The 25,298-nt window shown below is 41.5% G+C and overlaps 1 protein-coding gene across 1 annotated transcript in view; it reads left to right on the top strand.

The window, feature by feature from the left end:
• RPA1 (replication protein A1) overlaps nucleotides 1-24,802 on the top strand; it is a 53,205-nt gene extending 28,403 nt beyond the window's left edge. Inside the window, exons 6-17 of the mRNA XM_059907754.1 lie at nucleotides 6,639-6,731; nucleotides 8,998-9,130; nucleotides 10,304-10,406; nucleotides 12,017-12,085; nucleotides 12,232-12,424; nucleotides 12,583-12,722; nucleotides 13,147-13,295; nucleotides 16,373-16,505; nucleotides 18,825-19,001; nucleotides 19,534-19,641; nucleotides 22,112-22,198; nucleotides 23,791-24,802. Of these exons, the coding sequence (XP_059763737.1) occupies nucleotides 6,639-6,731; nucleotides 8,998-9,130; nucleotides 10,304-10,406; nucleotides 12,017-12,085; nucleotides 12,232-12,424; nucleotides 12,583-12,722; nucleotides 13,147-13,295; nucleotides 16,373-16,505; nucleotides 18,825-19,001; nucleotides 19,534-19,641; nucleotides 22,112-22,198; nucleotides 23,791-23,898 (1,493 nt within the window). The 3' untranslated portion in view covers nucleotides 23,899-24,802. The remainder of the gene's footprint in view (nucleotides 1-6,638; nucleotides 6,732-8,997; nucleotides 9,131-10,303; nucleotides 10,407-12,016; nucleotides 12,086-12,231; nucleotides 12,425-12,582; nucleotides 12,723-13,146; nucleotides 13,296-16,372; nucleotides 16,506-18,824; nucleotides 19,002-19,533; nucleotides 19,642-22,111; nucleotides 22,199-23,790) is intronic.
• The last annotated feature ends 496 nt before the right edge of the window (nucleotides 24,803-25,298 follow it).

A 25,298-nucleotide genomic window follows, 5' to 3' on the forward strand; every position in this document is an offset into this window, starting at 1 on the left:
GACCATGTTATTTAAGTTGTTGAATTTATTGGCCTATATCAAAGTAAATAGAATAAATGTTCCAATTAAAAGGCAGAAACTATCAGATTGGATAAAATAAATATAGTCCCTTATTATCCTTTCAGTGTCTGTAGAAACTGTGGTGATGTCACCTCTTTTAGACCTGATATTGATGATTTGTGTCTCTTTTTTTTCCTGATAAGTCTGACTAGGGGTTTATCAATTTTATGGACCTTTTCAAAGAATGAAGCTTTTGCTTTCCATTGTATATATAGACCACATCTTTTATCGTTTTTTTAAAAAATTTATTTATTTTTGTCTGTGTTGGGTCTTCGTTGCTGCGCGCGGGCTTTCTCTAGTTGCGGCGAGCAGGGGCTACTCTTTGTTGCGGTGCGTGGGCTTCTCATTGCAGTGGCTTCTCTTGTTGTGGAGCACAAGCTCTAGGCACGCAGGCTTCAGTAGTTGTGACACACGGGCTCAGTAGTTGTGGCTTGTGGGCTCTAGAGCGCAGGCTCAGTAGTTGTGGCGCATGGACTTAGTTGCTCCATGGCATATGGGATCTTCCCAGACCAGGGCTCGAACCCATGTCCCCTGAATTGGCAGGTGGATTCTTAACCACTGTGCCACCAGGGAAGTCCCTTCAGGTGGTTTTTTGTTTTGTTTGTTTGTTTGTTTTGTGGCCATGCCATGCAGCTGCAGGATCTTAGTTCCCCGGCCAGGGATTGAACCCAGGCCCCCTACAGTGGAAGCCTGGAGTCCTAACCACTGGACCACCAGGGAATTCCCCCTTCAGGTGTTTCTTAATGAAAATATAACCAAATACATAAATTATATATTTTCATTCATAATCCACTTTGCTTACACCAAAGGCAGGATACTATGTACACTATCTTGTCTCTTTTTTTTATCCTGTTGTGTTTTTTTAAAATTTCGGCCTAGAGATATTTTCATACATATACTTAGAGATCTTCCTTATTTTTATTTATTTATTTTTAACAGTATAGAGTATTCTGTTGTGTGACTATTCCATAGTTTAAGCAGCCCTTTATTGATGGGCACTTGGGTGTTTCCATACTCTGGCTATTAAAACAGTGCTGCAGCAGATAACTTTATACATATGCAGGTACATGGTCAGAGGGGGTTTGATTGCCAGAGGTGAGATTGTTGGATCAATGGATAAATGCCTTTGTGGTGGGTAGATATGCTTGGGTTCCCTCCATAGGATAGTATCATTTTGCATTCCAGCAGTATGTGAAAATACTGGTTTCTTCACGGCTATGCCAACAGAATATGTTGTTAATCTTTTGATTTTTTTTACCAATCTGATAGATGAAAACTCACATCTCAATGTAGTGTTTAATTTGTATTCTGAGCAAGGTTAGTATCCTTTTAAATGTTTAAGGGCTTTTTATTCTCTGTGAACTGTTGTGTTGTCCATTTTTCTTTTGGGTTGTGTATCTTTTTCTTCTCAATTTTTAAGAGAGTTCTTTAAAAAAAAATAGAGGAATTAGTCCTTTGTCTCTGATATGAATTACAACGTCTTTCTGACTTTGCTTATGGTGTTTTTTTTTTGCTATGCAGCAGTTTACTTTTGTTTTTATGAAGTTGAATTTTCCAGTTCTTTTTTTTTTTTTTAATGACTTTGGGGTTTTGAGCCATAGTTAGAAAGGTCTTCCTCACTGAGTTATAAAGGTATTCACCCATGTTTTATTCTAGTACTTGTGCGGTTTCATTGTTTGTATTTAAATCATCCATGCTGCTTCTCTCTTACAGTTGTGATGTCTTGATTTGTGGTGTTCTGGGCTTCACTTTCACATAATTTGCAATTTGTCTTTTTCCCCTAGTTTCACTAAAGATGCAGTCTGTATGTGGGATGTTTGTTTATGGGACGGGTATTCATTCTTCTTGTTGCTCTCTATGATTTTTAGAAGAAGTAGGAAGGTTTTGGACTAGGTCATCACCATGCTTCTTCCAGAAATGGAATGTTCTAGATTTAATTTTTACCTACACCAAACATAATAATTTGGTGCTTTAAATTGGAAAGGGAAAGCTGGAGCCTATTCAGGTAAAATTCTAAAATATTAAATTGGAACATCACAATTGTTTTGCAGTAGTAAAATTTTGTTAAAATGAGCACATTGGTTATCTTATTCTCAGCTTTTAGGAAGGAGAGTCAAGACAAAGTGATACTTAGAATCTCTATGAAATCTTTGGATGCCTTAGGGGTGAGGGAGAGATGATTATGCCCAACTTATCACCTTTCGCCAGATATCTTACATTTTTTATGTTGTATTTAATTGAATGGTTGCTTTGGACATTTTGCCTTTCAGGGGCAAAAGTATTTGAGGTAAAGATGGAGATGAAAGGGTTAAAAGATGATTACCACTTGAGGTCTGAACTATACAACTGTGGAAAACACTCCTTTGTCTCAATACCCAGTTCCTCTGGCTCTTCCCTTTCTTCAGGGTCTGTTAAAGTGCAGAGGGATGAGATGAAATTTTGCTGTTAAAGAGTATTTGCTATTGAATTTCATTGTAACTGGATCAGTAACACATTGTTACTTGGGCCATCATGAAAATAGTTTTGTTATAGTGACTACTACCTTATGGGTGTATTTGACAGAAGTGGTTTCTAATTGTCTATTGGAAAGCAAGGAGACTGTTATTAGTAGATAGAGAACTAAAGTTAGATTTGTATCCTCCTAGCACCTAACCCAGACCTGTGACGTATCAGATGACCTAACTCACTAGACCCAGCCCAGAAATAGGCAGAGGAATTGCAAAATGTGCATTGAAATTGTCTCATGGTACTAGTACCACATTAAGTAAAGATACTTAGAGAATTTTCAAAATGTGAGAAGTAAAATTTCAAACATAGTTCATTTTTCATACAATATTGGGTTGGATGGCTTTAAATCTCCCATGTTTACCATTATATAGTTTTTAATCAGTGTGTATATTAGTTCTATGAACCTACACTATTTCTAACCACAGTATTATACTTAGACTTAAATTTCTTAGCTTGTTGCTTAGTTATTAGTATCACTCATTATTGAAGGATACTAGCTGGAATTTTTTTCAGCCTGACTCTGTCCATTTTCTGCCAATAAGAAATTGTAATTATTGGATCAATGGATAAATGCCTTGGAAATGGATTATTGACTCTTCCTTAAATTCTTTGTGGTGGTTGTTAAGAAAGTAATTGTTGGTAGAAATTGAGTTTTTTGTTACTCTGTATACTCTGTTGTCTGTTGGCTGATTTTTCTCAGCTGGTGGCTCATTTACTATTATAATGATAATAAAAATGATAGGTGTGAGTGCAAGTAACTTGAGGAGCTAGAGTCTGCTTTTAAATATCCTATATCCCTCCTGGGTCAGAGCCGGTGATAGGAAGCTAGCATACAGCAAAAAGGTCTAAGAATTATGACCTTGATCCACCTTATTGGAATGATTTGGTTTGCAGGTGACATAAAACTGAAGATTATCAGAAGTTGAATATCTGTATTACTGCTTTGGGGTATAATTTTAATTTTTAGGGAGATTATTATTTAGTTGTGTACTGATTTCTTTTACATCTTATGGTCATTGGTTGTATTGTAGTGCATTAAATTGAAGGGCAGTTGTTGCTATTTAGAATGCACTAACATTCTTGCCATCCATTTGGCTTGGGAATGTCTCTTGTGTCTTGTGCCAGATTTACAAATGTGGTCCAAAGCAGGAATTAAGGATTGCTCTAATAAATGGATTAGTAGCTTTTCCTAACTACCAGATATTGTGGTTATTAGTTATGTTTTATATAATTAGAGTTCTGGCTTCCAGAATTGGTTGCTTAGGATTAAAAATTAACTAGATGGTGGTGAAGTTGAATAGATCTAGTCAGACAAACCTGGGTTCAAGACTAGGTTCTGTCTCTTCCTGTGTGACTCTGGGCAAGTTCCTTGACCTCTTAAACCCACTTTTCTCATCTGTTAAATGAGTACAATAATACTATCTATATATATTTTATAGAGAGAGCTAAAGAGTAAACGGAATAATGCACTTAACCTTGTACCTGGTACATAGTAAGCATTCAAAAAATTGTAGCTATTATGAACATGTCTATTACAGGGCCTAATTGGAGTCTTGTTAAATATACTATTTTCATTGACTCTAAGAATCCAATGATTATAAAACTATACCATTATATTATATACTACTAAAAAGAAATTATAGCATTAATTTTAATCCATATATTAAAATGTTTAAAAATCTTGATCTTGCAATAGGTAAATAGATAAGTTACATTTTAAAAAATTGTGGTAAAATACACATAACATAAAATTTACATCTTAGTCATTTTTTGTGTTGTATCGTTCAGTGACGTTCAGTACAGTCATTGTCATGCAACCGCCACCACCATCCACCTCCAGAGCTCTTTCATCACCCCAAAATGAAACTCTGCACCCATTAAACAGTCACTCCCCACTCCCACCCGTCCCTGGTAACCACCGTTCTACTATAGATACCTCATAAAGGTTAGTTACATTTTGATGGAAATGAATGTAAGAGATCAGCAAGATCCTGTGACCATGTCCTGTTCAGCAAGATACTTGGAGAAGCAGGCGTGGTGAGGAGGAAGGGACTTGAGAGTGTAGATGTGTTTGAGACAGTGGGAGGGGGAGGAACTAGGGTGGAGTATGGCAGGGATTTGTGTATCTTCATGGTTCCATCTTTGAATGTTTAAATCTTTTGGTTCATTTGAATAAAATTTCATGAAGCAGGTAAAAATACAGATTAAGGGAGTTTCCTGGTGGCACAGTGGTTAAGAATCCGCCTGCCAATGCAGGGGACACGGGTTCGACCCCTGGTTGGGGAAGATCCCACATGCCGTGGAGCAGCTAAGCCCGTGCGCCACAACTGCTGAGCCTGCGAGCCACAACTACTGGGCCCACGTACCGCAACTACTGAAGCCCATGCCCTCTAGGGCCTGCGTGCCTCAACTGCTGAGCCCCTGTGCTGCAGCTACTGAAGCCCATGCGCCTAGAGAGCCCGTGCTCCACAACAAGAGAAGCCACCGCAATGAGAAGCCCGCGCACTGCAACAAAGAGTAGCCCCCGCTCGCCGCAACTAGAGAAAGCCTGCGTGCAGCAATGAAGACCCAATGCAACCAAAAAAAAAAAAAAAAAATTACAGATTAATTTTTTTCCAACCACTTGGCCCCAATACTGTTTACTGAGCAATTCATCTTTTCCCTACTGATTTAAAAAAAGGTTCACTGTAGAATTTCAGAATGTTCCTTCATAAGACACATTGTCAAAGGAGAACAGTCCTCCCAAGCAATCTCATATGACACTCTGTAAATTCAGAGGTAATGGAAAAGCTAAAACGTAAACACAAAAATTCATTGTCAATAATCTTGGCTCTTTTTTCCCTGTAAATGAGGCCTCTCAATTTTTCTCTCTATAGGAAGAACTAAATAAACAGTTCTGTTTAACCCTTTTAATTTGATGCTAAATTAATTTTACTCTAATGGCACTGTTAACTCTCATTTAGTTGTACCAGTTAAGAGTACCTTTGGCAGGAGGAAAGGAAATCAGTGTGCAGTGTGCCCATGTGAGTTAGGGCCTTGGAAAACCCAGCAGGAATAAACTCAGTGGTGGAAGAAGCAGAGGCAAGGCGGCAGGCAGGGAGCTTTTCCAGGGGTGCTCACCATGTCTGTTCTTAGGGCTCTCTAGGATATGTTTTGAGCTGCACTTGTGTGCTGCAAGCACTCTTAGTGAGCAGCCCAGATTGGGTTGACTTCTACTTTTAGTGCCAATCACAAAGGCAACATCAAATTCCATAAATCTATTATTTTTTTAAAGTAAGTGTATTTTTGCAATTTTAACTTTCTTCAGTTTCATAAACATTTGCAGAAGGGGTGAGGGGCAAATAAATACTCTGATGGTGTGGCATTTCTTATTTTCTGCTTGAGAGACATGTTCGTTTCCCCTCCTTTTCCTTTTAATCTTACTGTCTCCCCGCCACAGCTGCTTCTGAACTCCATCCTCATCTCTCCTGCTGTGACAGTTCACTAGCCTTCACAGTACCGAAGGCGCTTTCAACTCTTATTTTCCACCAACTGTCAGTTGCAAAATAAGGTTGCTTTGTTTGGGAGGGAAAGGGTAGAATCCTTTCTGAATGTCTTCTTTCCCTTTGAAGCAGGAGCACTTCAGAGACAATTGAACTGCTTTTAGGTTTTTGTTACCACCCAGCTTTTTCTTCTGATAGATCCTGCCGTGAACACAGTTCTGTTGATAACATCGATTTGTTGCTATGGAAATAGTGGTAATGTCACAGATTCAGCTCAGTGACTTTACTTCAGGTTCACGCGGGAGAAATGGGCAAGGCTTTAGGGGAGAACCTCATTAAAACTAAAAGCTATCAATTATAAGCAGGTGAAAGGTAAATGGAGCCAGCCTTTTAGGTAATGAAAACATAAGTGTGAACCCCTAGCACATTCGCTGCATGCAGTTGAGTGCCCCAGCGTGAATTCCAACCCACAAGAGTCTTTGACAAAATCACAAATTTACACTTCCTCAGAGTATTTCTTCTACTTAAGTTTAAGTCTCTTAACCCAAATTACTTGCACTAAAATGGTCTTTCTCTTTTGATCACTAGGGCACGGACAACAGCCAGTAGTTCCTCCTCCAGTCTCAGCAGCAAGTCCGCCAGCCAGCAGGCCCCAGCAACAGAATGGGAGCTCGGGAGTGGGTGAGGCTGCCACGTGAGGATGCGTGCTGATTGTGTGTGGCAGGCTTTCGAATGATGGTTTGAAATTTAATCTGAGACTAAAGGGAGTTTTCAAAATGCTATTCCTGACATTGCTTGCTTCTTGCAAAGAATAATTCCAGTTCTTCTTGGAATTATTGTAAAGTGTGTGATTGAAATAATGATTAAAGACTGTCTTTTAAAGATACATAATATGCTTTTTTTAAAAAAAATCAGAATGATACACTGTTCTTTGTTAACAGTTTATCTGGTAGTTTCTCACTTACACCGTCTTGACTTTGTGAATTACATACCTTTTAAATTCTCGCCTTTTAACTCTTTAGGATCCGCTTATTAAATTTGGCTTGTCTGTCTCCAGGTTTCCCATCTGGGGCTCTTGTGGGTATTTATCTTAGCTTGAAGACAGTATCATTTATGTTGGTCATAGGTCCTGCTTCTCTGCCTCACGGATGAGAAATAGTTTCTTCTTTTTAACTTTCTCTGGAGCAGGTCCTGAGAGGCTGTAATGGAATCATCTTGTTTACTTTCTGGCCTTTGCTTTAGGAACCGCCTCATGTGGGATGTCACCATTGAAAATTATGATTTGTAGAGTTTGGTTGGAATTTATTTTTAGAGTTTCTTTTTTCTGTCCCAGCTTCACATACACCACCTATTCCCCTCCCCTCAACTATTAGTTTCTGTTTCTCAGTGCTAAGATTCTAAGAAAAGCAGGGTTAAGACGTCACTGATGTTTCTGTGAAACTTGCAGGACATAAGTCTTTTTCCCCATTAGTCTTTGATGTTTTTATCTACCTTGCAAGAGCTAGCTATCTTCTATCCATCTCCCTTTCTAAGTGGATCTATTTATACAGAACTCTCAAATTATGTACTGTTGAAGGGGGGTGGTAGAATAGATAATCTAAAATGGTAAATACCCTAATAGTCACTTCCTTATTAGGCTAAAATACAAATAGTATGTTATTCTTCTTCCCACCCCCCACCCCTACAGATTTATCTTTCCAGTTGTCTATCTTTGGCTTATATTGAGATTGATTTTAAAAAATCAGTTAACATTCCCATAACACATAACTGGGTGCTGAAAGAAAACGGACTGGAAGTGTATGAGGGGAGGCTGCCTGCCAGCGTGAGAACTGGATGTGTGTGTGTTTTGTGTAATTGTGTATTGTATACTAGGTATGTATAGACACACATAGATATTCTGCAGAGTATGTGTACTTCCTTGTGTCACCTTGAGGTAATTGTTACTGTTGTGTGTGTAGTCGTTTCTTGACTCCCCAGTTAGAAGAGAAAATTTGAAGATCTGGGACCATGTATGTATATTTTTTACTAAGTGCTACAAATGCCTAGAATAGTGCAATACGGGCTGTGGAAACTCAATAAATAAATGCCAAGTAATGGAAGATTTACATTTCTAGCCAGATGCCATTCTGAAGAAATGTTTTGATATAGAATATATGAAATCATTGGACGAAATTATCTTTTCTGAATTTGGAGGTTGAAGCTTTATAGAAACAGCATGCATGTAAAAGATTTCATCTGCTTACAGGCTTTACGTAATTATGTATCCTTCCCAAGTGCAAGACAGCTTCTTAGGCTTGGATAAAGGAGTCAAGAAGGGGTCCCGAAAGCCAGCCACCTACTTGTCTTGAACCGAAAACTGATTCTTGCCCTTTGCTCCCAACTAACCCCAATCCCGTACACTTCATTCTAGACTTTCCGTGCCTGTAAGACCAGTTGAGAACTGGGAGTTTTCTGGGGATGTTTTGAGGCGATATATTTGTGATAGGTATCCTTCACCTCAGATGGTTCACCCACTGTGTCCCTTAATTCCTAGCATTTCCTTTTGCTTTTTCTCTTATGCAACTAGTGACTTGTCATCAGTTTTACCAGTCAAGAAGGTTGATTTTCTTTCTCTGACCCATTATCCTGCCTGTTGATACACGGGAGAAGTTTAAGAGGGTTGACCTCCGAAATAGCAGTGTCTGGATTCATTACCATTATTATCTTGACCTCAGGGCGTAAGTCAGCAGATACAGTCGTGAACATCTGTGTGCCCAGCCTTCATCCTAGATCTGCCTGTAGCCTCCTATTTCAGTCTCTGTTTGATGTCCAGATCTCTTGATTATTTAAAAGGAAAAACTTTGTCTCTCATCTTGTATGATGTCACTAGTAATTGAGAGTTCTTGCAAAGCTTACTATAAAATTTAAATAAAATAATGATTGTCCTTCTTTGTGTTTGTTTTTAAAGGTACCACTGTATCTAAGATTTTTGGTGCCTCAAAGACATTTGGAAAACCTGGAGGTACCAGCCTAGGGAACACCTCCGGGGGAACACAGGCCAAAGTGGTACCCATTGCCAGCCTCACCCCTTACCAGTCCAAGTGAGTTATTTCATGGAATAAGTTCAGAAGGGACTTAGAAAAGAATATAAGAGGTTATGGGCTCTTGAGTTACTTGTATGTGAACTTCAGGATTACCACACATAAAATAGGTTTCCTCCTTTTTTTTTTCTCTAGAGGGGGAGGCGATAACAAATTGTGGCAACCTTTAACTCTCAATAAAAGAATGGCAAAAAGAGCAATCATCCATAGCCTATGGAATTTCATTCGTTTTAAAAGAATTTGAAATTTAAAAGATTTAATGTTTCAAGAATCAGTTGGTAGTCCTATGAGTAAGAATAAATTTTCTAATTCAGAAGGTATTTCATCTTATCATATAAATAGGTGACTTTTAGTCTAAAAATTATTACTCTGATTTAGTTGGCTAAAAGAATCTGTGCTGTTTGTATTAACCATAGTAATATAACCTGAACAGATATTTCTTTTATATGACTTCTTTCCATTCAAAATTAATTTTAGCTGTGGAAAATTAGTGAGTACTCATTTCAGAATTCTTTCAGATATGTTTTTGTTTGTTCTTCAATTCTTTGCAATATAGGGAAGATCTGTTCCCCTGTGAAATTATGAGTAAGGTAGCTAATGTGCCCAGCACCTACATTCAGGATGGGCACTAGGACTGGATGTCAGACCTTGTGCCTCCTTTTTTAGTGGCCTCTGTCTGAGGTCATAGTGCTTGAGGGTGTTTTCTTTTGGTGCCTGAACCAACACCGCGTTCCATACCCCTGTATTTATATTCAGTGTGTCTTGGAAACGAGACAGAAGTTTGACTTCAGTTATATCAGCTCCCATGATTGAAAATAGTGGCAAAATATAATTGCTGGTATTACTGCATTTTCTAGCTTAGAACCTTTCATTAAGGGGATAGTGTTGCCTTGGTGATGCTTTTTGGAGAAGGGAGAGCGTTCATAAATTTACTTATTTGACAGGAGAATGAGTCAGTGTTAAATCACCTTGTGTGTTTTACTATTTGCTTATTCTACAAACTGTCAAACCTGGATGTCATCGTGGGGTTTTAATTAGCTGGATTAAAATACAGCTTACACTGAAAAATGGAATATGCATAAGATAAGAAAGACTATAAGAAGATGATAGGGAACCTTTCAGATCTTTCCCAAGTAAGACTCCAAACACTAATATAATCTATTTGGTTTTTAGGTGGACTATTTGTGCTCGTGTTACCAACAAAAGTCAGATCCGTACCTGGAGCAATTCCCGAGGGGAAGGGAAGCTTTTCTCTATAGAACTAGTTGATGAGAGTGTGAGTATCTGTCAAGTGGGGAAAGAGGAGTCTTCGACTCTGAGAAACAGAGGGCCCATCTCTGTGCAGGCCTGTGAGGTGAAAAACAATAGTAAACCAAGAAGAAACACGATTCTTCTTGTTTTTCTTCTATTGTAGTCTTCTGATGCTGTCTGGGGGCAAAGGGTTAAAGTCATAAATAAAATCCTTGATCTCAAACGAAAGCATTTGTTGCAGTAGAAATTAGTTTTCTAAAGGTAAGTAGCCTCATGGGCAGGAGAAACCAGAGACACTGTCTGACTTGCTGGCAGGCTTAGTTGAAGCCCCAGGGGGTTATATCTGCTTAGGAGCCAAGTGGAGCTTTGGGCCACAGCAGAAGGCATGCAGCAGCCTTGATATGTGATAAGTGATCAGTTTTGTGGGAGATGGATTCTGGCTGTGCAGACACTATATGCTTTTCTTTCTTTTTTTTTTTTTTTTTTTAAATAAATTTATTTATTTATTTTTGGCTGCGTTGAGTCTTCACTGCTGCACACGGGCTTTCTCTAATTGCGGCGAGCGGGGGCTACTCTTCGTTGCGGTGCACAGGCTTCTCATTGCCGTGGCTTCTCTTGTTGCGGAGCACGGGCTCTAGGTGCGCAGGCTCAGTAGTTGTGGCGCACGGGCTCTAGAGCGCAGGCTCAGTAGTCGTGGCGCATGGGATTAGTTGCTCCGCAGTATGTGGGATCTTCCCAGACCAGGGATCGAACCCTTGTCCCCTGCACTGGCAGGCGGATTCTCAACCACTGTGCCACCAGGGAAGTCCCTCTATATGCTTTTCTTAAACAAGACCAAACCATGATGAAGAGACGAAAAATCCACGTTGTGGAGTCTCCACAAAGTCTTGTCATGCTATTTCTCTGTCCATTAGTTTTGTTTATAACTCCTAATGTATACTTCAAGCATTCTTTTCAAACTGCTGCATATTTCCTATTTGTTCAAACCTCTAACAGGGCCGAAAAAAACAGTTGGTTTGTTTTAATTTTTTTGTTTGTTTTTCGAAGATGGGATAATACCCTAAAATGTATTGACTGTGAGGGCAGAATCGGTGTCAGAACCTAATTTTTTTTTACCAAATTATTGGTCTCATCTGTCATTTGGCTAAAAATTCAGCTGTTAATTTAAGTTTCTTCTCCATCTGTAGCATTTTGACTGATGGAAAAGTAAAAGTGAAAATCCAATCACAAGCAACTTGAAAGTATGCCTTGTTTTTAACATTTTTGGCAGTGACTCCTGAGTATGAAGTAATTCCTCGCTGGGTGCAAACATGAGGGAAACTGGTGAATCACAGTGGCTCAGCACACTTCCCTGGGGGCTTCAGTCGTGTCACTCAGTGTTCGAAAATTTTTATTTATTTATTTATTTATTTAGGTTTCTAACTTGAGGTGAATGAAGCACAATAACGGGATCAACCAGTTAAACTTGGGTTGTTTCATTAGGGTTACTAACTTGAATATGTGACCATGAGCTGTGTGTTTCTGAGGTGACTGTGCTACTGCTTTAAAGATGTCGTTTTGACACTAAGATGTCCTGTTTTTCACTGGTAAAACTTGAACTCCCCAATTCTAACCTGTTCTCGCACGCTCCTGCAGGGCGAAATCAGAGCGACTGCTTTCAATGAGCAAGCGGACAAGTTCTTTCCTCTTATTGATGTGAACAAGGTACAGTAGCATGGAGTCTAGATCGGGAACAGCCAAGCGGCGGGGTGAGGGGGTGCTGTCTGTTGGAGAGCTATGTGATCTGTAAAGGGTTTTTATATCCGATTTGATGGCCTATCCCACGTTCCATAGCTTGGCCTCTTTTACAGGTCTATTACTTCTCTAAAGGCACCCTGAAGATCGCCAACAAACAATTCACAGCCGTCAAAAACGACTATGAGATGACCTTCAATAATGAGACTTCTGTCATGCCCTGTGAAGATGGTCATCATTTACCCACAGTTCAGTTTGATTTCACAGGGATTGGTGACCTAGAGAGCAAGTCTAAAGACTCACTTGTAGGTAAGTATGTGTGTGAGAATGAAGAGAGTGGTGATTATTAGTTGTGTTTGCAACATACAGGGGAGGCTTGAGACCTCAGTGCTTGCTGTCCAACCTCTGGTCATGCTGTAGTGGGAGCCTTGACCATCTCTTGCTAAAACGTTGTGCCTGTGTTTTAGACGTAATCGGGATCTGCAAGAGCTATGAAGATGTCACTAAAATCACAGTGAAGTCTAACAACAGAGAAGTCTCTAAGAGGAATATCTATTTGATGGACATGTCAGGGAAAGTGGTGAATGCTACTCTGTGGGGAGAAGATGTGAGTACCCGCGTTGAGTGGTCAGAGCATGTGCAGAGAGGCGAAGACGTAAAGAGCTTCCAGGGTGGTGGTCTTGCCCCGGAAGCTGTGGGGCTTTGGCTGTGTCGGCTGTGTAGACCCTTCCTAATGAAGGGTTGGACTATCTGGGGAGTATTTGAAAACATTTATTTGGTTTACTTCTGTGAGATTTGCTATGATTTAGATTTTACATAGTGAAACGCTCTTTCCTCTAATTCTCGATTAGTTTTGATGTATCTCTGAGCAGATTCTTGTGTGTGAGGTCCTCTTGTATAGATTCCATGTGCCATTTATTGCATTCACTCTACTGTTGGCTGTTTCCTTTGTTTTCTGTAAAAATGTTCTGTGCATTCTTCCTGCTAGTGACAATTGTTTGTATTTGTTTGTTGTCTTTGTTGTTATGCAGGCTGATAGATTTGATGGTTCTAGACAACCCGTGATGGCTATCAGAGGAGCGAGAGTTTCTGATTTTGGTGGACGGAGCCTCTCTGTACTGTCTTCAAGTACCGTCATTGTGAACCCTGACATCCCAGAGGCCTACAAGCTTCGTGGATGGTAGGTTTTATGGGGCTAAACACAAGGGTTAGTTGAGCCTTAGTTTGGAGAAGAGCTGGTTCTTTTGGTTCCCACGATCGGTATATGAGCTGTCTGCCAAGCAGAGAGCTTCGTTTCTGAGTGGAGCAGTGCCTCTATTTCTTGGAGACAATGTGCCTTCTGAGAGGATGGCTCTAAAGCCCTTCAACTGACAGACCTGTAATCCCATGACAAACCTGGAGAGTCGCAGGGAGCAATTAGGACGGGAATGCTGCCTGCCGACCTTGATCCTGTGAAGCAGGTGAGGCCGGCAGTAGCAGCTGTATGGTGAAGCTCTGTGAGCGGCGGCGTCTTTCTTTTCATGACTCAAAGCTGTGGGCTTCTGCGGCGTCGGGGGAGAGAGTGCTTCTTGCTCCGTCCAGTCTCTGGTGCCGATTGCATCTTCTAGTATGTATTCACTGGACTCTGATCAAGTGCGGTGGGCACAATGGGCCTTTGTGGGCATCGCGTTGTTATTCATGGAGCACTCGGGGGATGAGGAGAGCCTACTAAGATCTCCTCGCTATGTCTAGCTGTTTAGGGTGTTAAAACTCTGCCTTAAAAGAGCACTTCAAACTGAAGCGTGGTGTGCAAGCATTGATGTGGTCAGGGAAAGCCCTGGAACTAGCTTGAGCTTAAATACTTTGTGTAGCTGCGGTCACACGAGGGAGTCTTAGGGTTTGAGTGACTAAGGAATTAGCTCATATTACATACTCCCCACTTTCGTTTGAGCCTCATGTGAACCAGTTGCACTAGTATTTGAATAGTTTCATGAAATATCTACTGGCATGACCATGTCACTTAAGCCAGCCTTGTGCATGTGGTCCCTGTGGATCTGTATTTAACTCTTCTGGTAGCTGGCATTGCATTATAAGGGAAGGCCCATTCGTTAATAACCTGACCAGACGTAATCACAGCTTTGGTTTGTTCTTATTGCTTGATTTCCTTTCAGGCTCTGGAGCTCGACCTCAGTTTAATTGCGTGCCCACATTAAGGTCTTCATATTTTTCTTGTCGATAACTGTGATCCCAGTCAACATAAAAAGACATGGCTGCCTCTAGAATAAAAGAACTTGGCATTGATCAAAGAGAAGCTCAGTGTACACGTCCCACCTAGGCAAGGACTGGAGATGTTTAGATCTTGGTTGCAACGATGTGGAGTTTTTACTGTAAGAAGGGCTGCCTCTCTCCTTGCTCTGTTGACTCCGGATAGCTGTCTTCGGTGGCAAATGTCTCCTTGGAGTTTTTGAAACCGTAAACTCATGTAGCTAGTTGTGGTGAAACAGATTTATGGACCTTGCTGTGCCTCTGTGACAGATTTAGGCGCTGATCTGACAGAACAAAAAGGCAATTGTCTGCAGCTTAGGGCAGCATCCATTCTGTTCCACGCTCTCTTTTTAAGGAGCCTGTTCTGTATGTGGTTACTTCTAGTTACCCTCCTTTTGGGTGACGTTGGCATGTTTTTAATCTCAGACTGACTCTTCCCTGCCACAAGTATGTTTCTGAGACACTTCCTCTCGGGCCCCCTTTCCTTCATATTAGCTGATATTTGATCAAGAAATGTAATCAATTTTATAATAATTTAACATAAATTAATTTCAACTTTAATAACGGCATAAATGGGACTTCCCTGGCGGCGCGCCCAGTGGTTAAGAATCTGCCTTCCAATGCAGGGGACGTGGGTTCGATCTCTGGTCCAGGAAGATCCCACATGCCGCGGAGCAACTAAGCCCGTGCGCCACAACTACTGAGCCTGCACTCTAGAGCCCGTGAGCCACAACTACTGAGCCCGCGTGCCACAACTACTGAAGCCCGTGCGCCTAGAGGCTGTGCTCTGCAAAAGGAGAAGCCACAGCAATGAGAAGCCCGCGCACCACAACAAAGAGTAGCCCCCGCTCGCTGCAACTAGAGAAAGCCCCCGTGCAGCAACAAAGACCCAACACAGCCAAAAATAAAATTAAAAAAAGAAAATAACTTAAAAAATATATATATATATATGTGTGTGTGTGTATATATATATATATATATATATAGAGAGAGAGAGAGAGAGAGAGAGAGGCATGAGTAAAATCTCGCTAGGAAGGTAAATCTACAAGGAAACAGATAAATACCTTCTAATAAATTACTTTGAATCATATAATCTTTTGAAATTATACCAGGCTTAAAAGATCTTTCACCATGGGAACACTTTTTGCTACCCTGTTAAAATATGTCAACTGTCCCCTTCTATCCTGATGCATTTCAGTGATGATAAAAATGCAGCTGCTGAGCAAGAATGAGCATCAGTAGCCCAAAGAACTATACCACAGCTCTCCATTGTTGCTTTTTTTGTTGTTGACTTTCTGGGTTACTGTTTTTAGGCCTTGGGCCCTCTGGCCAGCGTTGATATGCAAGGCTCATTTAAGAAAAGTTTCTGTGGTAGTTGGGCACTGTCTTTCTTGACCACTGGGGGGCATCAGAGCAATTGAGATAAAAAAGAGGTCATTCCATTTCTTCAGTAGACTTAAGATACAATGAGGAAGATAGTACCATCAGCTCACTTGGCCATGACCTGTGAAAGTTGGGTGGGGGGGCTTCCCTGGTGGCGCAGTGGTTAAGAATCCGCCTGCCAATGCAGAGGACGCGGGTTCGAGCCCTGGTCCGGGAAGATCCCACATGCCGTGGAGCAACTAAGCCCATGTGCCACAACTACTGAGGCTGCTCTAGAGACCGTGAGCCACAACTGCTGAGCCTGCGTGTCACAACTGCTGAGCCCGCGTGCCACAACTACTGAAGCCCGCGTGCCACAACTACTGAAGCCCGCACACCTAGAACCCGTGCTCCGTAACAAGAGAAGCCACCACGGTAAGAAGCCCACATACTGCAACGAAGAGTAGCCCGCGCTCGCCGCAACTAGAGAAAGCCCGCGCAACGAAGACCCAGCGCAGCCAAAAAAAAAAAAAGAAAGAAAGAAAGAAAAAAAAGAAGTTGGATGGGGAGTGGATAGCCCGTATATAACATGTAGGAGCAAGTATCATATTCAGTAAGCATATATAGTGCCTGTTATTCTTTGTTTTTCAGGTTTGACTCGGAAGGACAAGCCTTAGCTGGCGTTTCCATCTCTGATCTAAAGAGTGGAGGAATAGGAGGGAGCAACACCAACTGGAAAACTTTATATGAGGTTAAATCAGAGAACTTGGGCCAAGGTGACAAGGTATCTGCATTCCTAACTTTCTTCACAAAAGCATGTAAAATGTGCGAGACAATAGTTTTCAGATCCCAGTTCTGGTACCAGCTGTTAGACCTTAATTCAGAGCTATGAGTCTTACCTGGGGCTCTGCCCAGAGCATGGCGTGATGGTTGAGGATCCCAGCCAGAATGAAGGAGCTGTGCTTTCTAATAGGAGTATGTTACATCCCTCAGGTAGGTTGAGGCAGAAAGATGTTCAAGCTTTGACTTAGAGAGTTGTGTAGTTCTCAGAGGGATCTTAGCGAAGTGGTAGTAATCAGGTTGTGTATTTTATGAACTGCCTTCGGGTCCGTATTTCTTTTCTCTGATTGTTCCTGCAAACTGAAATGCCCGTATATGAAGAAGGTGGCTTTTGAGATTATAGCTCACACCGAGCATTAGTCAGTCTCAGCATCAGACATCGGGCGGTTCACATGTGCCCTCACTGGCTGTAGAATATTAACGTCTCGTGGGCTGAGCACTGCTGGTATTCTCTGACAAGAATGGCTCTGGTATTTGACTTTAGTTGCAACTTCCCTTTCAATGTTTGTATTTAATGACCCTCCTCCCATCTTAATCTAAACCTGTATTCTGTCAGCAGTTCAATATTTAAATCATTTATTTCTCCTTTATGCTCCCCAAACCAATAATTCCTGCTTTATTATTTTCATATTATACAATATAGTTTTTATTCCTTACTGTCTCATTTCGCTATACTCTCTTATTCATCATTGTCAATGACTGCAATTCATAATGCTGTTATACAGCATCCTGAGAATGAAACATTGGACAGATCTGTGTCTCTTGTCAACCAGTTTCTTTCTTAGATCTAGGGGTAGACAGTATGTAACAAGAAATCAGGCCTAGAGAATACCTGTTCGCACCCAAACTTTCAAGTCACACTTTGAATCTGGACCTTACCTGGAAATACAGAAACACCCTTCAGGCATTCTCCTCAGAGACTCTCCTTCTCTAGGGCCTTTTAGAGTGAGGATTTGCCCGAGCTCTTTAAACATCCACCATATTGTTTTGCCTCTTCTGTTCTGAAACATCAGGAAGCCCCAGAGGCTGCTGACCTGGCCCTGAATTGAGTACACCCAGAGGGAACTGCTTGCCCCCCAAAATTATTCATCCCGTATCCTTTCCATGAGAGTTAAAAGGCGAAGCAAATAGCAACATAAAGGCCATGCACATGACTTGGCCCTTGCTACACTTATCAGGAACGACTCCACTTTGAAGACACTTGTTCAGTCTTTTTGCATTCTAAATTTGATGACTTAGACCAGGGGTTCACAAACAGGCCCACGGGCCATATCCAGCCTGCTGCCTGTTGTAAATACAAGTGCACTGAAACCAGCCACCCGCTCTCATCTCCGTACTGTCTGTGGACGATCTTGCACCACAGCAGCAGGGTGAGTGGCTGCAACAAAGACTGTGACCCAATGGCTTGTAAAGCCTGAATTAGTTACTGTCTAGCTTTTTACAGAAAAAGCTTGCTGACACCTGGCCAAATAAAGTTGAATATAGACGCTAGAAATCATTGCTGTTGTTTTTTTGTTTTTGTTTTTGTCTTTTTTAAGAAATTCACGTTCTTTTATTTATTTATTTATTTATTTGTGGCTGTGTTGAGTCTTCGTTTCTGTGCGAGGGCTGTCTCTAGTTGCGGCAAGTGGGGACCACTCTTCATCGCGGTGCGCGGGCCTCTCACCATCGCGGCCTCTCTTGTTGCGGAGCACAGGCTCCAGACGCGCAGGCTCAGTAGTCGTGGCTCACGGGCCTCGTTGCTCCGCGGCACGTGGGATCTTCCCAGACCAGGGCTCGAACCCGTGTCCCCTGCATTGGCAGGCAGATTCTCAACCACTGCGCCACCAGGGAAGCCCCATTGCTGTTGTTTTTAATGTGGGCGGAATGGTTGAACATAACTGTGCTAGATTTTACTGCATTCCTCTGTATTTCCTGGTTCTGTTACCTTTGGAGAGTCAGAGGAACAGGAGGAACAAGTCTTTGTCTCTTGAAGTTTTTGTCTGTCATATAATCTGTTTCAGTTTTAATCAATTTAGTCTAATTTAGAATTAATTCTTTTATTGTTAAGGAATAATATGCTTTATAACTTGGTTTATTACCTTCATGGGTTTTATAATCAGCACAAGTGACTTCTAAAAATGTAGAATGAATTATTCCGAGTAATCACATTGTGATCATGAGAATTAGAATATGTAAACACTTACTCCTCATGTGTAAGGGCAAGTCCAGTCCTGAACATAAGCCTGTGCTCTGTGTCTCATGTCACTCTTTTCTCCTGAAGCCCGACTATTTTAGCTCTGTGGCGACAGTGGTGTATCTTCGCAAAGAGAACTGTATGTACCAGGCCTGCCCAACTCAGGACTGCAATAAGAAAGTGATTGATCAACAGAATGGATTGTACCGCTGCGAAAAGTGTGACAGTGAATTTCCCAATTTCAAGTACCGCATGATCCTGTCAGTAAGTAGAATGGGTGGATGAGGACCACTGTGGTGTTTCTTGAGTCCGTACCACATGCCTGGCACTGTCTCTTAGTTCAGGCTTTCAAATTGTCTGGGATGCCAGCAGTGACTGAGAGCTGTCTTATGGAGTGCCTCCTGGTGACTGAAGGATGTACAATTTAAAATGCAGAGGACTTTGGTGGCTTGTTTAAAACCTTTAGTCCAAAGGCCATTGTGGCTGGAGGGCCACTGAGTCCATTGTGCCCAGATTCTGTGTCTGAAGGAGAGTTTAGCTGGGCTGTATCTCCACTGAGATCTGAAATCACACATCCACACCACATCGTGTTCCTGTTGTGATCCAGACCTACATTTTGAACTTCTTTCGTGGATGCTTTTTACATTCTTTGGAAAGAATATGGCATATATAGTGGAAATGGGTTTTTTCCCTAGAAATTATTTTAATGAGTAGAAAAAGTTAATCTCCCAGTCTCCTTAGTGTGTCTTCCTTTTATTATTTCTTTGCTGAAATAACATAGAGTTGTGTTTTTTAGGTAAATATTGCTGATTTTCAAGAGAATCAGTGGGTCACATGTTTCCAGGAGTCTGCAGAGGCCATCCTTGGACAAAGCACTGCTTATCTTGGGGAGTTAAAAGAGAAGGTCAGCCGCGTCTTGTATCATTATTGTAATAGTTCCCATGCTGTAACACTTACCCATTTTTTGCTCTTTAATATTTTTTGGTTTGTTGCTTTTGGGTGTTGTATAGTTTCTCACTGATGATTATTTGAGAGCTCATCCGATTCTGTCTAATTGTGTCCACCTTGGATGTGCTAACAATGAGGCATGAAGTAGTGTCTATAAAATGCTTTAAAAACAGCACTTTCCAGCATTTTTTTCTCCTGTTACTGTTAGCACACCAAGAATTGGTGTGCCTGCAATCACTTGAGATCTGGAAGGTGTCTTCTGAAATAAGCTGAAGTACAGATGTGCCTTTTTTTTTTTTTTTTTTTTTTTTTGAGTCTGTGTTGGACTTTAAGTCCATTATGGTTTATCCATTATGGTTTATCCCGGGACATTGAATAGTTCCCTGTGCTACAGTAAGACCTTGTTATCCATTCTGAATGTAATAGTTTACATCTACTAACCCCAAACTCCCAGTCCATCCCTCTCCCCCCACCTCTCCCCACCTTGGTAACCACAAGTCTGTTCTCTGTGTCTGTGAATCTGTTTCTGCTTTGTAGATAGGTTCATTTGTGTGATATTTTAGATTCCACGTGTATGGTATTTGTCTTTCTTTTTCTGACTTATTTAGTATGATAATCTCTAGTTGCATCCATGTTGCTGCAAATGGCATTATTTCGTTCTTTTTTATGGCTGAGTAGTATTCCATTGTGTATATGTACCACATCTTTATCCATTCCAGATGTGCCTTTTTAATGTAATAAACAGTTTTCTGAAAAGTTGAGTCAAATCCTCGTTTAAATTCACGTATAAGGTACTTGCTTATTTCATGTTGTCAGATGGAATTCTTACGAAGTAGCTTTCTTTCATAAGATAACTTTCTCCATTTCATTTTTGTAAATTAGTATTTTCACATATTAGTTTTATTTAATTCAGGGAATAGATTACTAATTATCCTAAACTTAAGAAAGGTACTTGCTCAGATAAAACATGTAAAGACCAATAAAAGCTATATATTCTGGGCCACACAAATTAGCATCTATCTGTAGATTTTTTTCCCCTGTTTTCCTCCAAATCGGTTAGGATACTTATAAAAGCCACTAACAAAAAAAGGATTTGTCATTTGTTTTGGTGTGTGTGTGTTTTTCTTTTCTGTCTTCTCTTCTGTCCGTTTGGCTCTGCCCCTGTGTCTCTTTGAAATTGTCCATGAGCTCTCTAAAAATAATCCCAACAAACCCTTTTACAGAAATAACTGGAATTGACTTTAAAGTATGATGGTATCTTTTATCTGTTTTGCCTGGTCCTCTATCTTCATACCAGATTTTAAGGCTTGAGGCAGCCTTTCAGGATTTTTTATGAGCTTATTACATTTGGCTGGTTTCACTGCCAGTGAATGAGGACATATAGAAATTCTTTCCTCAGGAACCATGATATTCTTGGAGTATGCGCTCCATGCTTTCACTGATCTTGAAAGAATGATGGCAGCTGGTATGATTTTCTGAAGGTTTAACACATTGTTTTATTTACATACCCGAAAGCCTGAGGACTTTGTGTGTGTGTGTGTAGTAACCTTTACACAAAACAGTTCTATATATAATAAAGCTATTTTCATGTTTCAAGTGGCTTGCAAAGAACTATTTTTTAAAAAGTTCCTGTACATTTATTTTATGCATATTTATATAAAATGCTTTCTCTGATCCCTCTCTGTTTACCAGACTTTTTTTTTTTTAATTCAGAAGGTTAATCAAATAGTATTTGAGGGACCAGAGAAAGAGGGAGAGAGGAGTATCGTTTTTAAACTTTTTCCCTAACCTTTGCCTACTTTTCCTGTCTTCCTCACTTCCTCACCAAATCCATAGCTGTAAATCCAGAGGCTGAAATAATGCATATGAAAACTTGAACTTTTTTCTGAGTGTGTCCTCCCATTCTTAATTTGTGATGAAGATAGGAGCCTCAGATCTATTCCATCACAGACTTTTAAAGTTTAGAAATGTGTTTCCTAAGAGTGTTTCAGTTTTTTTTTATTGTGGTAAAATATACATAAAATTTACCATTTTAACCATTTTTAAGTGTAAGTTCAGTGGCATTAAATACGTTCACATTGTTGCGCAACCATCACCGTCATCAAGCTCGAGAACTTTTTCATCCTCCTAAGCCGAAACTCTGGACCCATTAAACACTAACTCTCCACTGCCCCTGGCAGCCATCATTCCACTTTCCGTCCCTATGAATTTGAGTACTCCAGGTAGAGTATTTTAATTTTTAATAAAATTCTACCTAAACAGTTTTATGTGATGAAATGTCACCTTAGTCATTCCTAAGAAATTTTAAACCACTGGGGGTGATCATTTTCTCAAGGATTTTCCTCAAAGTCTTTTCAGAAATCTTACGGACATTTTCAGATGGTCTGGTAGTTTCCATGCCTACAGTTTTACGTTTGTTTTTGCAGAACGAGCAAGCATTTGAGGAAGTTTTCCAGAATGCCAACTTTAGATCTTTTACATTCAGGATCAGGGTCAAATTGGAGACTTACAATGTAAGTAACATCACCCAGGGTGCAGGAGGGTTAGCAGTGGGGAACTGCTGTTTGTCACCCCCAACAACATTATAGTGTTAACTGTCAGTTCCTTGCTTACTGTGTTCCAGACACAACACTAAGCACCCTGCATTTATTACGCATTGAATCTTCCCAGCACTGGGGTACCAAGCATCATCCTGTTTTCAGATGAGGAAACAGACTTAAAGAGAGGTTAAGGGTCTCGTCCAGTGTCAACATCCAGAGAAAAAATGCTATGTGGCCTTTTTTTTGGCTGTGCCGTGTGGCAAGCCAGATCTTAGTTTCCCCAAGGATCAAACCTGTGCCCCCTGCATTGGGAGTGCAGAGTCTAACCACTGGACCTCCAGGGAAGTCCCCCTGTGTGGCCTTTTCAGTTAAAACCTGGGGTTTTTTGGTTTGTGTCCCAACAAAATGGACTCACATCTTCCACATGGTTTGGGTTCTAAAGTCAGTATGTGAAACAAAGACCATATGTAGTTAAAATTACCTTGAAAATTCCTTAAATTGCTCATAACATCATACGGTTGTAAAGTCATGATGAAACAGCCTTTATTGAGTACTTACTATCTGCCAGATACCGTTCTACACTCTTTACATACATTGTCTCGCTTCATCCTGGCAGTAACTCTATGTGTAGAAACTATTGTGAGCCCCGTTTTCACCAGCAAAAAAATGTAGGCATACGGAGAATGAGTAACTTGCCTAAATTCATATGCTAGCAAGTGGCAGAGCTAATAATGGCACACAGGCAGTCCAACCTCAGAGCTTTGCTCTCAACCATGCTTAGAAATACGACTGGGTTTAGTCAGTACAGAGCACACTGTAGTGTGTGAGCCCCTGAGCTGGCCTCACCCTGTTCTGCCTCTGCAGGCAACGTCCAACCTAGTGAACCGGCGAGGGGAGAGAATTCAGAAAACTCCTCTGCTTGCCTCAGGGTTTACTCGTTCTGTTTTATTGTCAGACCTTAACCCTAATAACTGCTGATAGCTGTGCTTGGTTTTGTGAGCGTTAAATGAGACAGGGACTCCAGATGTCAGTGATACGATGTCAGGGTGGTGTCGGGAGGGAGGGATGGAAGGGTTGCTCGGTCCCTGAGTGGTGTGGACAGGGGAGGTGAAGGGCAGCGAGGTCGCCTCTCTCAGGGCTGAGGGGGACCCACGGCAGGCCTCCCTCCTCTGCCGCGGGTGCTTCTCTCCCCACAGTCCCTGCTTTCAGAGCCAGCTGTGTGGCTTTAGGAAGTCACTGTCTTCTCTGGGCTCCTGTTTCCCCCTCTGTAAAGAGAATAAATTGAACTTCATGAGCCCTCTAAGGTCCATCGCACTTGGAGTCTAGGTTCCTGAGTGGGAGCACGAGCAACAGGTGGAAGGGGTCTGTAGCGAAGGGAGGCCTTTGTCCACTCTCCCGGCCCCAGAAACTCTGCCCTGGGCTCTCACCATCATTGTTTCTTTATCGGAATGACAGAACTCTGAACCCAGCGTGTCTTTGTGATTTCTCCTGCTGGGATCATTGAAACCATGGCCCCATGGCCACAGGCTTTCCTCCGTTCACAAATCGCTTTTCTCTTTTCAAAGGATGAGTCTCGAATTAAGGCCACTGTGATGGACGTGAAGCCCGTGGACTACAGAGAGTATGGCAGGAGGTTGATCACGAGCATCAGGAGAAACGCCACGGCGATGTGAGCCGAGCCTGCTGACGGGGCAGGAGTTGGTAGACAGAGGGCTAAAGCGAACTGACCCCCGACCCCCGACCTCCCCCCCCGCCCCCCCGCCTGACGACTCCATTAGCTGCACGGTGCAGAGTGCCTCTCTGTGGGGGACTAAGCCATTGCCTCTTGTGCGCATCTGGGAACCCACTGGCAGCAAAGGGAAATACGCTCGGAGGGCTGTGGTGTAAACCGTGTCAGACCTGGGGGTCAGCTGGCGGGGAGTGTAGTACCAGTCACTCCCTCTGTCTTTAGGCTTTTGTCAGTTTTATTAAGATTTCATTATCTTCAACCAGGAATTATGTCACGAGTAACTGACCGTAAATCTGCAGACAGTGAAATAAATTATGTAAGTAGGGTTTCCACTTCTCCAGTGGTAACACCCCCAGGACTCGTGTCCCTTCTCAGGAGGGAGAGCCGAGGAGTGATTGTGCAGCGGAACCTGGGTGTTTCAGTAGGCGTGTCTTCCTGGAATTCAGAGGCTCTCTTTCCAGAGGTGCCACGTAGTTGTTAATGCTTGGAATGGCAATAGGGTAGAATTATTAATCAAAGTCATATCTTTTCTATCTGAAAATATCCTTCCTTCAGGGTCTAATGGACTGAGTCAGATGGGTGTGATATTAATCAAAATTGTCTCTTCTGAGGAAGGCTGATAAGCATTGACTTGCTGTCCCCTAGGGACGTCCAGGCAACTACAGAGCACTGCTTTAGTTTTCCCTTCCCTTAATGTTGCATTTCGGTTGGTATGCCTTTTCCACCTGTACATATTTCTTGCACTTGTACGTTTCTTTTCTTGATTAAAGCTATGTTAAATAGAAGGGATTTTGAAAGGAGAAGCCCTTTGTTTCCATTGCTTTGTTTAATAAACAGTATATTCTCTGCTTGTGAATCCTACTTTCTTTGAATGCAAAGGGCTCTTGTAACTGGAAAGCAATTAATTAGCCTTCATAATAAATGTTCACTGGGGGGAGATGTTAACTCATTACAAACTCGAAGATTAGTCCAAAGCATGGAGATGATTCTTCTTAATGTTTGCAACCCCGAAATGCATCTTTAAAAGAATGAAAATACCAAAAACAAAGAGCCTTTGTGCCGTGGAATGCTGATGATCTGGCACTTTGGGATTTTATTGATGTTTACACAGCAGTCTTAACACCAGCCAGGCTTTGAAATGTGAACAGACAGTGAGCTGGTAAGAAAACAGTAATTATGCTACTGGGCTTTTCAGTCGGCAAGAGCATGCCTCCTCTCTGTGTTCCTAATCATATTAATTACCTATCTGCTTGCTGCAGCCCACCACTTGGCATTTGCTGCGCACCTCTCTCCAAGCACCTAGGCAGCGTCGCAGTCTTCGTGCAGCACCAGGCCCTGGTTTTT

The sequence above is a fragment of the Balaenoptera ricei genome, chromosome 20 (genome assembly GCF_028023285.1).
Source record: "Balaenoptera ricei isolate mBalRic1 chromosome 20, mBalRic1.hap2, whole genome shotgun sequence".
Lineage (NCBI taxonomy): Eukaryota > Metazoa > Chordata > Mammalia > Artiodactyla > Balaenopteridae > Balaenoptera > Balaenoptera ricei.